Here is a 17,527-nt window from a genome sequence, read left to right on the forward strand (position 1 = left end):
TTTTCAAGTGAAGCAATTATCGAATCCTTACGACTTGTCACTGCTTACCTGAGCAAAGGAAGTTGAAGAGTCTGGCAACGAAATTATTGTAAGTACTGCTATCACAAGGCATATACGTTTTGTGTATTAATTACATTAAATTATGACATTTATAGAGCGATCAGATAATGTCCCGGTAGTGAGCCTGTATAATTGCTTGATGGAATGCATCTTATTTTGCTCGGCAGTTCTTTCATCGAGCGCCTCAGAGCTGGGCAAATGAACTCTAGATCTGATACATCATCTTCAGCTTCACATCAGGAGTATGTTGTATTCAACTGGCATTCCATGCCTATGCAAGATGTCGATAACTTTTTCGCTTCGAACGACTTGATCAACATATACTAAAACTACTAGTTTTTATGATATTTCACGTGTTAACCTTATGCTCTGTGCATTTTGCTGCCGACCTTCTACCGGGACAGGATAATCATCGCTGTACCTTGTGTGTTAGGTTAGAGTCACGCTTGTTCACTTCTGAAAACTTCCTGTCAGCTGTTTGATCCCTTATTAAACAACAGATGGAAGATGTACAGATCGTTTGTTAAATATTTTTCTGTAACATCTATAAGTGAACCAACAGAAGGCTATTTTGTTAGCGTTATTGCTTGCTTTTTGCAGCACAGATGCTGCATTATACATAGTATGTGTGCCCATATCACTGTCCGTATTGATGTCTACCTCTTGCTGGATGGTATCATCTGTTGGGAGTTACACATGATGCTTCATTAACGCCTTTTGGTTATGATCTGATTTAGTTTATGCGACTGCTACCGTGGTTTACAACATTGCTGTCAGATAGGATACCTGCGTACAACTCCTGGAGTACAGTCACGCTGACTACATTCCCATCAAGCAATGTTCCCTCAAGCAGACTGTGGAATTTCCACTCTGGTTGTAATTCCGTTCCGGTTTCATAGAAAAAACACAGATCCTTGTTGCAAGTGGCTTACTGAAAGCACCACTACTGAATGAGTGATTGCATGGACTGTATTTTTAATTGCACTTTGTGTGCCACGTGTCACGTCTTGATTCAAAGTCATGGAAAGTGGCGTCTCCAAGGCATATGCTAATCTCAGGATGGTATCTATCAGCGTAGTGAGCACATTTCCTGATGACGTTCAGTACTTACCCATGGGAACGAGGTTTCTATACAAGTGCCTCACATGTCTCGGTTTGGCAAATGGCGTAGAGTGAGTTACAGAGTGAGCTGTTGGCATCACTTTCGCAGCTGACACTTGAACTTGAGCTGTTGTCTCCATAACGCTAGATATAAATGTCGTAGCAGAAGGATCTTCGAAGAATCAAAAAGTTAGTTTCTTCAAGAGAAAGCGCAGCACCCCAAGCAAGCAATTAGTTTATATTGACCTATGATACAGCCTATACTGTTCAGGTTTATCTGTGTAATGTTTGTGCTTTTTATTTTGGATGGTGCGTGTGCAACCAACACCATATATTTCACCTTTTACTTTCACGAAATACGTTGAGGTTAGATGTCGCTCTACAATGGACACGAGCAAACATTCATGATTTACACAAATGCAAAGTGCTTATATTTTGCAGAACAGAATACATGATGAAATCTGATGCAGATACAGAGCAAATGGATTTAATGTATCATGTTAAATTAGTATAAAAGGCTATGCGAAAATGCACAATGCACTAATCAATTGTTTCCTAAACTGCCTCGTCACCATGATCAAAGCAGATTACCAGACTGCCAACAATATTTATATTTTTGTTTTGGATTTCCCTTAAGACATGTAGACTAGTGACTGACTTTCGTCACAAAATTCCCACGGCACTGTATTTCATCGAATATGCTGCCTGACTAGGTTATGATGTCGAAAAGCTGTCAGTTTCACGCGCATCCAGCGAAAGTAGTGGTGCATTCTTATTACGTTGTTGTGCGTAATAAATTCTGTCAAACTGCGTCCACCAGATTAGTTTTACTCTTTACGCTTTAATATTAATTGTATACATGTATGCTGGTGTGTGCTTGTTTTAGAGAGACAAGAGTACCTTTTTTATATTTTCGAAGGAATTCTTCTGGTGTTAGATACCTTTTGTGCCCAACTGAGGAAAGAGCGATTTTTATCTCTTTTTCTGGAAAAGGAAACCAATAGTTTCAGTGTTAATATTTCTCTGTTTCTTTGTCTGCTGTACTGTTACAACTGTATGGTGTTAAACTATGAAATAGAAAAGAGCGAAAACCAACAAGTTTTGCAAACTTCAGCAAATAATTTATTTCCATATAATGCAAAGCGAACATTTAAAAAGATCTTGCGGTAATGCGAATTAAGTCTCAAAATAGTGCAAAAAATTATATCGCCAGTCCTAATGAATAAAGTTCTAATTAGATTCCAGTGGTGTTCGAAATAAGATTCAACACTGAAGGAATTGATGTACCTGTTGTGGCCTGTTTTGTGGTGATGTGACAAGATTTTTTTTGATGGATCGCAATAATATATTTCAAGATGTCATTGTCTGAATTCACTGTTTTTGTCCATTAATATTATTTATCAGCACCTTCTATTTCCAGTAAAAAGTAATTTGAATAAATAATTTCATCCAAATAAACTACTGAACACAACAAATACAAATGATTCTGCCTCAAAATCTTATTGCATGAATACATAATTTCGAGATAATCAAGATTATTAAGCCATCTACTTGACCTAGGTCACAAGCAGAATTTCCCGAAAATACTATGACATAATGGAACTTTTCCAGTCTTAAACATTATGTTACTAAAATTATAATGTAGAATGTGATAAATCAGGTAGACTACCCATTTTTGGGGGGAATTCGAATAACCCTGATCCAGACCATAATAAATATGTTTACTTCGATTGATAATGATCCTAATATTAGGCCCACACCACTATAAAAATGTTAGCTATGCATTATTTGTTTACCAAATAAAGAATTATTGTTCAGGTAGACAATGAACTTTGGACAAGGTTAATTATACAATCAATTATAACTTATAATCATGGTGAAAAAACTAACAAATATAAATTAAATATACATAATATGTACCATCTATCTATTTACCTACCTATTATTATGCATGTCTCTTGTTTGATAATACATCTAGCTATCGCTTGCCTTATGATGTCGATAAATATTTTGTTCCATTCTTTTTGCTCTTAGCAAACACAGATCAAAACAATGGTTAATATACTAAAATACAGTGTCATCCACATAAAGTTTCACATGCTGAATATGAAATGCTCAAACATTGATTAATCGCACATAATTAATGTGAAATGATGTAACCATATGATACAGATTATGCCTCAATCGCGTTCTTAGAGAACAGTAGTTATCTGCTGTTCCACTAGAAGAAAAATGTTTAAATATGAGACTCGAACAAATCATGGGTGCTCCTATAAAGGACTGATAACTAATTAGTTTTACTTTAGACAAAAATATTATAGGGACAGAGATGTTCAAATTTGGTTACAATTTTGAGCTGACGGTGAGAGTGGCGTAGGTATACAATTGTCATTTACATAAAGGATGATATGCCATTGGACTTGAGTCATTTAGCTCTAAGTGAAATTTAGGATACAACTACAAGCTCTTTTTACCCATTCTTTACATCTAATCAAAATTTTGACAAAGAGCAGGAAATTATATGAAAAGAGCATGTTGAAACAAAACTACAATAATTAACGATTTTTTCTTTTCTTTTCTTTGTATGAATGAAATCGTTTACAAACACGCTCAAGTATATTTAGCGGTTCAAATTTTTGTCGAATCTTTTGTTAATCTATTATGTCACTCTGAAGTAATGTAGTATCAAATGGCGAATAGGGACGCATTAAAGTCCATTTAGGGTATATGACGTCACATGGGGCACATAAGGGCACTAGAGCGACAATGGAAAATTAACATTGTGTTGCCATAGCGCACAGAAAGGCACTAAGGCGACTATGGGAAATTAGCATTATGCTGCCGTAATGCCGCTTTTGGAGAAACTTATAATGATAATGCATGCTGACAGTGAACTTGACTGAACGTCAATCAAACTCGTCTGCTGACGAAAACAGTTTTACATGCCAGCATCCACATCTACTAATCAACATCCACGCCTATTAACCAATATAGAGCATTACTAACCAGCACCAATGCCTACTGATCAACACCCACAAATAGACTGACCAACGCCCAAACAAACTCGCTAGAAATGATGTGTTAGGAAAGTAAATGGTAAGACTGTTCAAATATAGTCATACTAACTTACTTAGATACTATTACTATGTATAGGTGGGATTTAAAATTGTATTTGTGACGGAAAAATCTAAAGACGAAAGACATCCACACATAAAACACATGCACATAAAAGTAAAGATTAGCAATTTTGGAGTACTATCTCTGTAGTTGAGAAATTTGGGTGGCCCTGAAAAAGGTCGTTAAGTTAACAAAATTTGCTAACAAGAACAAACATCTTCACATCTCTTGATTACATGGTTCTCTGGACCATCGGTCGATATTATAACACTCTTTTGAGACAACCTTGTTTCTCATCATAGATTCTGCTTGCAAAGATGGCTGCCTGCATCCTTTCCAGAGCTATGACATAATTTTACTATGGGATTGATTGAACTGTTCGGAACCATCAAGCTATATGAGATGACAGTCGAGCTTTATACACTCATCATCGACACCGTGACGCGTGTTGAAAACTTAACCCCGATGACACAAAGGGCAAATGCGCCTCTATATAGAGTATAAGAGCAGATCAAAACTGATTTGTACGTTCCATCAATCAGATCGGATATAACATAATCCAGTTAGTGCATGTTCTCTTCCACCCAGTATGAACTCAGAAGACGCTTAAAGTCAATTTCAATATAAATACCCATGAGTATTTCTACGGAACAGCGTAAGTACTGTATTTTACTGTATACCATGGCTCAAACAAACAACATGTATTGCGGAGTAATAATACGACTGCTCCTGCTATAGTGAGTATTATTCCAGAGAAATGACCTGGATTTAGTTTTTTTCCGACTTTTTATCCTCGTAAGTATTTTAACTGATACCACCTTCACCTCATTCTCCATCACTGCCAGCATGCGATAATTTTAAAACGAAACAGCAGTAGGAGTGAACGATTTTCCATCGAGCCCCAAAAGAACAATCTTTTGTTCGGAAAAAAACAAGAACAGAAAAAGAGAAAGTAACAAGAGATGAAAAGCTTGAACAGTGATCAGAGGATTCTTCTTTTCTGCTTCTGGAATCTGCTCTTTCTTCTCTTGTTTAACTTTCTTGGAACACTATAACACCGGTGTCCATTTTCTTGACACTAGTAATATATATTTTTACAATTTTTGTCGTTTGGCCTTCTTTTTGAAGAGATTTATTTTATTTGGCGTAACATAAGTATTTTCGTCTTTATCTCGAGAAAAATAGTCATGAGTTTCTCCAGAAGTCCTGTTGATTGTGCATTTTTGAAGACTCGCTCTAAATCCCTCAGCAAAAGTGAAATATGGTGTGGCTCTTCCATTTTCACAGGTTCAAATTAAACGAGTGTATGCTATTAGAAAATGGGGGAGTGTTATCTTTATTTCAGTCAAACGCGAATCATCTGTTGTCATGAAACGATCATATCTTTCCAAGGAGAAATTAACTTCAAAACGAAACGCGCTGCATTGCCCACATAGTCTGAGAGAGGATTTGTCAAAAGTACACATTAACGATTTAGAAGAGGACAAAAGTGATTCCTGTCAACACCAACCCCTCCCCATCTTCCTCAAACCGCATTGCCGTAAAGAAAATCGTTGAATGACAGCTCATGCTTAAGCTTAAATGTCAAAATTAAAAAGCTTAAGCCTTAAGTTCCAGCCGAGAAAGTAGCTGTTGTTTATACGGATTTACTGGACTCTATGTAAGAGGAATTAAAACGAAGCTGAAGACCATGATCATTTCCAACTTTCACTAACGACAGTTTAAACTCTCCTGTTTCGAACAACCTTTTCCTAAATCTTGCACAAAATTCAACATGTCCATGAAGTAAGGCCCATTTGACGCATTTCACGTGCAGGCAGCAGACAACGCAAAGATACATCAGTGGATCAACTTGTCACAACCAAAGTATCGTCTAGAGTAACAAACCAAGATTAAATGTGCTTAGATTTCACGATTTTATTGTTCAATCTTATGCATGGAAGACCGATACAAAGGAATGGAAACGATAATGGAAAAGTATTAGTCCATGTGACAGATGCAAACAACGAAGAGATGCAGAACTCCTTTTGCAACAATCACGAATTTCGAAAGTGACTTGGGTGGCGTTCCTGAAATGCACACACATTCACGACCTGGAAGCCAGCCTTATACATTGTAAGTTTACCTTCAAGTCACTCATGGAGATCTGTTTCAAAAATCCCATTTTCATTGCCAAAATCATATGGATGTCATTACCATTGTCACGGGATTTCTTATATACATTTACTCTCTCTTTGACAAATGTGACCAAGGATTTTATTCATTTGGAGGAACGTGTCTATTGGTGGGGAGATGTCGTGGCTATTTAGCATCAAGACGTTGTATTGCTGAAGGACATAATTTGATTCCGTGTTCTATATGTGGATGAACATTCGTGACTACAACAAGTTAACATTGATCTTCCATAAAAGAATTCCAGCAACAGAAAAGTATTTGTGAATTATTGATAGTGAGCGCAACCTGTGAAAAGCACTTACGTACCAATAACAGAAAGCAATATATTAGTCCAGAAAGAAACGATATCAGAACTTACATATATGCGCCTGGAATTTGTTTATTGGCATTGTCAGAAATGTTGCTTTCAACAGAACTTTTCATCATACCCGTATTCAGTTCAAACACCCCACTGCGTCCTAAACAAAAGTCACCCAAGAAGACAAGACTTTATGTGCTAGCCTTTTGAACCTAGCTTTGAGAGATTATTGGATACTGTTTCAAGGCACTTTATAAGAGACCAACATTACCGAAAATAATTGCAAGAGGATATTGAAAGACGATATTATTTCTTTTTCACTCCAAATCAGAACAGAAATGAGGGACATTTGCACCCTTTATAATCAGACCAAATCCGTGTTAAACTTAAGTTTTCAGTCGCCATCTAGAACACAGTGAAAGTGATCCTGTATGCCGAATTCGACAAAGTACCAATGAAAGCAACATTCTGAAAAAAGTGATCCTAAACTATTAAGAAGAAAAAAAGCAGAACACGAAGCCATGGATATCAAAGATGATGATGTTTTCTATTTCAGGAACTACGTCAGTTGATCATCAATCTCCTAGGAGAGAAGAAGACAAACAAATAGATGGGATGTCACGATGGTCTGAAGATACATAACCCTTGGACTCCTGCTTTGTTTGGTACAAACCCAAAAAATCACAATTGTGACCACTCCTGGACAGAGAGCATTGTTATGGTAGCCAAAGCGATAATCCTAGTAAAAACAAAACTACAAATGATTGTTAAGGAGTCAACAAGTAATGTTGGAACAGTGCCTGGAAGAAATATGGGACTCATCCCAGAGGGAACCCTCTTTAAAGAGTGGTGTAAAGACTTCAGTGATCTTTCGATATGTTGACTCCCTTAGAGATGAAAGGCATCGGAACTCTTTTAACAGAACACTCCGTCTTCCCGTTTTCCCACTTACTTGATATACATTTTTAAAGAAAAGATAAGTGTTAAGTCAATGGTTAACATTACGTGTGAAAATGAACCTCATAACCTATATCTGGCACACATCTCACTGGAATGCAGAGGAGTTTGCTAAAGATGAATTTCTTAATCTAAAACCTAAAGACTTTGGAGTTTATGTCATCAACACAGACTGCCGCCATCGCCCAAGAACCCATTGGGTCGCCGTCTATATTTCTAAAGACCACAGTGTTGAACATTTCGATTCATATTTATTACCTTCTCTAGAGGACGATAACGTAGACTTTATGAGAAAAAAATGCTGCATCTATTTAATAATGTGAAATTACCAGGATCGGATTCGATGGTGTGTTGACAATATAATGTATTTTTCCTTATCAACATAGTCGTGGATTTAAATCAGAAAACGTATTGCTTTGGATATAATTTATCCAAAAACAATGCAAAAATTGAAATGAGGTTTTGGGGGTATCTGTTTTCTTTAGCTCTGAATCCTAGAATGGCAAAATTACATTATCCTTGATCACAGAAGTCAGTTCTAACTCCATAACGCTGTATCCGTGTAAATACTTTGAAGTTTAATATTTGTTACACTTTTGTTATTTGTCAGGTGTAGGTGAAGAGGAGGCACTGCCACAATCCTCATTCTTCACTTATGGGACAAATAGAACTGTAGTTTTAAAAATAGTTTTGGATTATTTTGTAGTGAAAAATTAAAACCGAATATAATCAAATTCGTAACAAGATTACTCGGGAATTTCCGCACATTTCCTAGTGTCGGAAACTATCGATACACCGGTACAGTGAAAAGTACCGGGCACACTACTTTTGAACATACATATTTAACGAACACTATATGAAGTATACAAACTATCTGTTTAAAATTAACAGAAGAAAAAATGGGATATCATGCTATAAGAAGGTAATAGTTCCATTGAATTTTTATATCTATTCAATTCTTGCAACAAAATGTCTCCACATCTCTGTTTGAATGCAATATGAAGCAAAGGTTCGTCACACACCTATGATTTTCTTGACAATCACAGTGAACAAGCCAAGCGAACTATAAATTCTAGCTTTGTTCCAGGAGTTTATTATTACGCATCTTACAAAGCTTTATGTAAATATCGAATTATATCTACATGAGAAATTGTGACATCTTCGAATACTTACCATCTGTCTGGTTAAGGGTGGAACCTGAAACAGATAGAATGACTGAACTTCATATACCTTATATTACTTTTTAAATGATTTGTACATTTTCCATTTGAATATACGTGAGGTTCGAACATTTTTCACTTGAGAAATAGGTAAGCAGATGTATAATATATAACACTTGATACATGAAATAACATTTCGTTACTTCAACAAAGATATTGAGATCAAAATAAACTATAGAGAAAGAAATATTACTATTCATTTCACTCATATTACTTTTAACGACTATGAAAAGTTTCGTTACCCAATCCTGATTAACCCAAATATCTGCCATAACACACGACACCTGTACACTTGAGTTTTACAGCAATCACAATGACTAGTCCGAGTTCAGTGCAAGTTATAACTTGATTTTGGAAGTCCATTGTTAGACCCGTTGCAAAGATTTAACGATTATTTGGATGTACATATGTAATGGGGTACATTCTAATACTTACCATCAAGTGCGTAAGAGGACCCATCTAAAAGTAAGAATAGGAAAATTATCGTTACTTTAACACAGTGATTGAGCTGAACCTTGACTAATATTAACAAATAATATTAGTCATGTATCCTATATTACTTTTAGCTACTATGTAGCTACCATTTGAATACCAGTGAGGTGAGAGAATTTCGTAAGTTATGATAAGTCAAGCATATGGACAACATATTAATGTATCAAAGTTTACCTAAAACAGAAACAGACAATGACTGAAATTATCTCAACACAGCCGATGTGATGAACATTGGCTATAGACCAATTTATTATATATTCCTTTTTTCTCCGTTAACTTTACAATGTCAGAGTTGTTCAGTTTTCTACGATACAGAACACATTGATATTCCATGCATGTGCACCACACGTATGAATAAAAATAGTATGGACAAGAGTTATCGCCTATCTATCAGAAACGTACCATTTTATAAATGAAGGTACTAAATTCGTGAGAAAAAAGGCAACTAAGGGTTATTATTAAAAAGTATGGGCCTCAGAGCCAATAAGCGAAACTTCCGCAAGCTGAATGGTTTGTCACACACAACGTGCTTTGCAATTTTGCACATTAACTTTGTGGATACAAGGTTTCGTATTTAGGCTAGCAATAGACGCCATACACGATACAGGTCATAATATAGCTAGTGGATCATGCAAGTGACCAGGCATAATTATGTCTTCTTTAACTGGTAACATAATGGCAAAAATATATTAGTATTTTTCCATCTTGGATTTCCTCAAAATGTACTTTCTTAGTTCTGCATATCCAAATTACATGATCTATATATGATTTCTAAAGCTTTTTACACATTTTGAAATTGTACTGTAATTTCGACTACATTCCAAGTGCAATAACATCCCCCTTACTGCACTCAAAATGAAATTCCGTAGCGTCCTTTTGTTAATAACAATTTAAAGAGAATTCTTATAATTCCCACATTATGATTCCAAAATGTTCAATGACAGAAAAGAAACACACATGCAGATGAGACAAGACGGGTCCCTCGCTGCTCACATCACATGTACTTCATGTGCATTCTTTCATTAGATGACTCTAAATTTCAATTGTAAGTAGACCAAATCAGTAATTTCATTTGAAAGCGATGTTGAACTCGCGACTATGTTCAAATGTCGCTGGGCAGATTTATGTGGGCATTAATATTGTTGCTGTGTATCGATGAATCTGCGGCTGTTTATTCATTTTGGAACACAGCATATATTAAATTACTTTGTTCCTTGTGGCATATTTTTATATATAAGCCTTAGGTTGAAAGCAGACTCTCTCACATTAGGACGTTAACTCTCGTATGATGAAATAAAGAAGGCGTTTTATAACCGGCCAATTAATGTATTAATTTATGAGTGAAGTGTAGTTGGAAGATTTATACCCAGAAAATGCTTCAATAGTTTTATTTATTATTAATATTTATTAAATTGTTATATATTGTAACTTGAGTTGTTCATGTATTTAGTCTGTCGGCATTAATCGGGGGGGGGGGGGGCGCTCGTGAGCCATTTAAAATTTAAATGTACTCCTTTCTGTCGCATTAGTCCTAATACTGTAAGAGGGTTGGGACATAGACATTTTCTATAATTAAATTTTGTGTACTTGCATAGGTTCTCTTTTAACATATTAAGAGTGTAAGATTACGTGAGATCTATAAACAGATGCTTATGTATGCGTTTACGATTACTACTCCTAATACTTGTCAAATACTGGATAATAATCTTATTATTTCTTGTGTTCTTGTTGTAACAACAAGTCTGCAGACGTATTTTATATTGTGTTGAGATATTATGTGAGAGGAAAAGCATTTGTTTGGATTATTCAATGAAAATAGAAAGTGCAAATTGGACTATACCATTTTTCTCGAACTATTGTGAATTAGTCAAAAACAGTTCTGGACAAAGCCATTTCGACATGTCACGATTCTTTCATTTCGTTTAGACTTTATGAGAACCTTTTTAGGGTTATTTCGGATTCAATCATAATACTAAAAGTTCCTCTAGAATTTTCGTTTCATAACATTAATAATTAAATTGTTTGTTAAGTCTTTACAAAACTTGTTGGTTTTGCTCCTTTCTGTTACTTAGTTTATGACCACAGAGTCGTACCACAACTGTCGCTCCATGTCAATGATTAGGCCTGCTGCTGATATCCATCGACTAGCAGTTGCCATATGTAGCGAAATTTACGAATGAAAACTGTAACACCTTCTAATACTAACCATCATCCAGCGTGTGATCTGAAATATAGCAGCGACTTAATTGCCTCTTCCTCAACACAGCACGTGCATACATATGTTCGTACGCAAGTTTGCATGTATGTATGTATGTACGATATGCAATGTTGGTTCGCATGTATGTATGTATGCAAACATTGTATATGGTTTATGTTTTATATATATATATATATATATATATATATATATATATATATATATATATATATATATATATATATATATATATATATATATCCATTATAGATGGCTGCTCATTAACCCACGATGATTGCAATACTGCTGTTAAACTGATTCAAATTGGTTGTAATGTAAAATATTTTATCCTTCATTGCTGATGTACACGCATGCAAAGTTAGATATTAAGTTTTTACCTGATATTTTGCGTAGTGCAGCACTAGTCAAATAAGGCTTTTGTAATGTCATTGCAGAAAGTGAGAAGCAAGGATAGTCTAAACGTGTCTGTTATCAAGATTTATTTACTATTTCATGGTTATATATCATCATATCTTTGTAATAAATTTCGTACACTTTTTAATACTTACGAAATCTGAAGCAAATCTGGCATCGAAAATTCACAACTGAAAGATAAAGAGCGGAAACATTTTTACACAATGAAAAGAAATTAATCTTGACTGCAGAAAAAGGTACTTTGTCGATGCTCATATTTAGAATATACACCAATATCAGGAAGACTATAAACTAATATATATATATATATATATATATATATATATATATATATATATATATATATATATATATCGTAATTCATTCTTCGGTGTAGTATATATCAGACTGCTACGAAGATTATGAACGCATTTATCCTATATTATCTCCTTGACACCTCTCTCTCTCTCTCTTGGTGTTTCTCTGTTTCTGTATCTGTCTCTCTCTCTTCAGCCAGTTGGAAAATAGGAATCATCTAACTGTGCCAGGTGCTAAGATTAATTGACTGTTCGCTGCACATACGTAATCATAACTAGGAATGAAGACTGAGACAGTTCCACATATTCACCTGCTGAAACACGAAATAGCAGAAGTTGCCTTTACATCAAAATCAAAACAACGGTAGAGATTAAAGCTGACTTTAGAAAAACATTTGACATAATTCATATAACTTACACTACTATTAGTCACTTTGTGGCTCATTTTAAATGTCTGTGAGGTTAGATAATCTTCTACTTACAAATTGGCAGGCATTTCAGCGAACATACAAATGCGATAATTATTTCACCGCACAAGGAAAAAATAGACACAAAAGAATAATATCACTGTAATGATGACATTTCTAATTTTATATATTGATTCACAATTTTGTTTTCATTAGAAATGATTTCATTATATACACAAATGTCAAATTATAGGGCAGTGTTCCACTGATCTAGTTGCATGTGGGCGCGATCATGACCATGTAGACCGGTATCATTTGAAAATGGTCTGACATTCCTTAAAGGTGAGACAGTAAGTCAACCTTTATATAAGCATAACAAGTCGAATGCCTGAGCTAAACATCGGTACCAAATTCATTACGTTACGCGAGGTGTAGCTTGAAATATCAGCTTTGATTGTAAAAAGGTCGCGCGAAAAGGGAGAGAAGTGTCCACCTTGTAGTATTATAAAGTACTTGTATGATTTACTGGTAAATTGCAACGGTATCAGCCCCTGTGGACTAGGTCACACTCTCCCTATAACATTTCCCCTACCAACATATATTTTATTTTAAAATGTAACTAAACATGCGGGGACAGAATTGGCATTTTATTTTGCTCTCAGAACCCGTCGATAGAAATAACTGGGTTGGTTTGGTATTTTACTCCACAGTAACACAAGTAACACCAGTAGCTAGAAATGAAAACCTGTGATGACATTCCCGTGTCGTATCTGTTATCTTATGCACAAATATTCTCTTCTTTATCATAGTTTTATTTATTCTATCTTTTAGTTCATTGTTTCTACTCCATACTTTTTCTTCTGAACTGATATTCCCTTTTTGTATCTTGACTCAGCTCTCATTTGTCTCAACTCAATACTTTTACCAATATAATGTTTCACTAGAGTGCATGACAATCGCCCTCGTAGGTTAGAAATGAAAGTTATCGTAGGGTGCCATCGTGCGAGTTTTCACTAATGACTCTCTCTCCAATTAGTTTTAAAGACACGATGATTTTTATCTCAGATTCTAGTCTTGACAAGTACATTTAAAAAAAGTGAAGAACGGAGATGTTTTGCTCTCTTGATAGATCAGTCTGGTAGTAGAACAATGTATATTGTTTGCGATTTAAAACAACAATATTAAGTATTCAGAAAATGTAACAAAAGTGCACAAAAACCTTATCTTACGCCAAGTTGTGACTGTTGTTTGACAGTGCAGAAATGTCTCGTTCTCTTTCCATCAACAGGGATTACGAAAGATAACATTTCAATGAATGTATCAACTCGACTGCAATGAAACGATCACATTATATTTGTAACAGAGTGACGGATCAATCTAACTCATACAGCATTGAAGTTGGATATGTTTCAACACACTTTCTACAATTGTGTTTATCAGTAGAAATCAAAGCTGGTCAGTAAGACGGCATATTGTTCATTAGCTGTGGTTGTTGAGCAGTAAAAATAATTGCTAGTTAGTATAACTATTTGTTGGTCAGTAGCTGTTGGTATTGGTAAATAACGATGTGTTGATCCGTAAAAGTGAGTGTTGGACAGTAAGACTGAGTGTTGGTCGTTTAGGATTGGCATTGCTCAATCATCTCAAATGTTTTCATCTCTCAATAAATTAGTCTAACATAAAAGCAATAACTTTGTTTTGCCGTTTTACGCCAAACGATGACTTTGCTTGACAGTGTAACCCTCTCAATAAATCAGTCAAGCTGCAGAAAGTTTATGTTGGAACAGCCTTAAAATACTCGAAAACCTTGTATTACGTCAAGCAATGACCTTGCTTAGCAGTGTAGCAAGGCCTCATGCTCTTTTCACCATCAACGTAATACACTCGGGAAAAGCGAAATCAGTAGGTCTGAAACAAAGTAAAGAACCAGATTTGATCAATACAGAACACTGGATAATTTTCAAAAACAATTTCTGCCAATTTTTATCGAGGCAATAGCAAGTCGGTGGTGTATTAATTGTAAGATGACCAAACGAAACGGTATATTTGTATGAAAGTGATGAACCAACCCCCAACAAAGCAGTATTGGCATCAGAGATTCAACACACTTGAAACCTAAAATTTTCATTCTCTCCAGGGATGGATAATATAAAAAGTGTGTTGGTTTGTGAGAATGTTTCATCGTCACATATCCCACAATTTTTCCTGCTGAATTTGTATTAAATTCCCCTTTCCGGTATAGGGTCATACTAACGTTAATCCTATGGACTAAAGATTGATTCCCCATTATCGACACATGGTCATATATGTCATTAGATCGTCCCAATATGTTAATATTACGGACGGTTTTAATATGACACATTATTAATATAATGTGCTAAGACCAGCTACATGGTGTGTCAAGACAAGTATGTAATAGTCGAACGTTCACTTGCCACGTTAGATTATGTGTGGACACTGTAGAGCAAATCATCATTGACTCCATAGCCTTTCCGGCATTTTCCAATTTTAGAACATTTGCAGTGGAGAAAGTCTTTGCCGCTTCTTATTTTTGATCGTATTCATCGTCCCTGTGTACATTCAAATTCATTGGAACCGAGGACAATTCTCTAAAGATCGGGTGCGACTATGAATTAAGATAGAGCATGTATATGGTGCGTATCATGATATTGACTTGGCTCATAAACCTCGCATATATTTGAAATAAACTGTTCGAATGGACATGGCACTAACCACAAGACTTTGGATCTGATTGATCTATTCCGACTTTTTCGATTGATGAGATATCGGAATGACACAAAGTTTATGAAGACAGTTTAATAGGTCATGCTTGTTACATCAGGTGATTTGAAACGTCGTAAACAAAATGGACCTTATTGTGCCGCGAAACCGGAAGCGTATTGAGCAGAGAACACGCCAACCAGCCATCTTTTGCAACTAATTCTTCAATTCGGAAAACATTGTCTTCAAATTCCAGCTAAAATTTAGAAAATTGTTAGTGATCAAAATCATGTATTAAATTTGCATGCTAAAAATTCGGAATATATCTGGACGTGTGAAAAACAGATGAAAGTGTGTATCATCTGGTATATACCGTTCTCTGCAAATAAGTTGTTAACTTAAAGAAACTACTGCGCAAGTTCTTTTACAGGCGTTTTATTTTGAAGCAAACATTTGAATCATAACAGCCTCTGCCTTATCCATAGAGACAATGAAAGCGTTGACTCACTACAAATACAATGTTTACATCGAAAATACAATACAACGAATAGCATTAAAGCTGAATTTAAATTGAAATAATTACCTCGGTTATAAAAGGTATAAAACAAATACCATGGAAAAGGTTAGATAACCCATTCTGTGATACCAGGGTAAACACTAAGTAAAACAAAACAAACATGGATTTCATCTTTTTGTTTTAATATTTTGCTCGTTATAAGAGATATAAAATTGTGTACACACTGTTCGTCGCCTAACCTAAAAAAGAAAATCCAGTCGAGCTTTATTATGTGCAGATTACGTCCAATGCCAATAGCTTCGTAACCTTGTTTGTTATTATGAAGTACGTGGAAGAGATTAAGACAATGTGACTCATGGTTTGCTTGCTTTTGGTTTAACCGAGATTAATAGTGTACGAAATTCGAAAGACAGATTACCTCAGACGTTATGGATGCATCTTTGATCAGTTAATATCAAAACTCTATTTCCTATGCTTTTCTTTCTAAATTTTGTATTGAATATTTCAAACATTGATAGTAAATAACCATTTAAAACTTCAACATAAAGCAAGACAATGACAAGAATGTTGGGCGATATCTCTGGCGTCAATCATGTGGCGCATGCATTGACGTAACAGTGCACACGTGCGACCAATGATTTCACATTAAGACGCGTTATTGAAACAAAAACTGAAGATATTTTCTAATGCAGTTCAGTATTTCAAATGGTTTTTAAGATGAATGTTTTTCTCCACGTGTTACAGGTATGTGGTCATCTCATCGTTGTTAATGCACGATAGAGAGAATAAATGAAGGTTAAAGAAAGAAGGTACTGGAACAGTGGCGATATTGTGACGGATTATTTATACATTGAATACTTACCTGGACGATATTTGTATCATATGCTTCTGTAATTAACACGGTGTATCGACTAATTTATGTATGTACGGGAAGTCATTCATTCCTCAGTTCCTTTCTCTCACTAAAGGATCGATGCTCATTCGGTATAATATAATAAAAATGGAACGGGGGCCTTGTGGCATTGTATGGACCAGTCAGTCATACCAAAAATGGATACGGATCTCAGTTTTCTTTGCTCTTCCAGAAGGTCCTAAGCACCATGCAATATTTGTTGCATATTAATTCGCAGTAAATCTCGTTTTATCTGACACAAAACACACGAATTATATATCGAACAGCTACACATATCGCCTAGCTTTCATTCGCCAGCGTCCGAACCCACATGGCCATGCATGATAAACTCGAGTAAGAGCACCGTCGCACAGTGGCAGTATTGTGACGGATTATTTATATGTCCCAGACTTCACGTAACCAAATTTGTATCATATGGCCAATAAAATGAATTATTTCATGTCCATAGGATATCGACTATTATGTTCTCGTGGCCCTTTTCTGTGTATAAGTCACCTGCTGGGTGTAGGTAATTATACATTCCTAAATTGCATCGTCTCTAAATAAATATGCATTAGAAGCCGGACTCGGGCCCTTGCCATTAGTAACGACACATATCGCCTAGCTTTCATGAACAATTGC

General features: G+C 35.5%; 1 protein-coding gene across 1 annotated transcript in view; it reads right to left on the reverse strand.

The window, feature by feature from the left end:
* Positions 1-17,527, reverse strand: part of LOC149780787 (uncharacterized) — a 78,043-nt gene that overhangs the window by 5,636 nt on the left and 54,880 nt on the right. The window contains exons 4-7 of the mRNA XM_089937863.1: positions 12,187-12,222; positions 9,364-9,387; positions 8,882-8,905; positions 2,062-2,145 (exon numbers count right to left, since the gene is read on the reverse strand). Coding sequence (XP_089793989.1) covers positions 2,062-2,145; positions 8,882-8,905; positions 9,364-9,387; positions 12,187-12,222 — 168 coding nt within the window. The remainder of the gene's footprint in view (positions 1-2,061; positions 2,146-8,881; positions 8,906-9,363; positions 9,388-12,186; positions 12,223-17,527) is intronic.

The sequence above is a fragment of the Sinohyriopsis cumingii genome, chromosome 16 (assembly GCF_028554795.1).
Source record: "Sinohyriopsis cumingii isolate HCF-2022 chromosome 16, ASM2855479v2, whole genome shotgun sequence".
Classification (NCBI taxonomy): Eukaryota; Metazoa; Mollusca; class Bivalvia; order Unionida; family Unionidae; genus Sinohyriopsis; species Sinohyriopsis cumingii.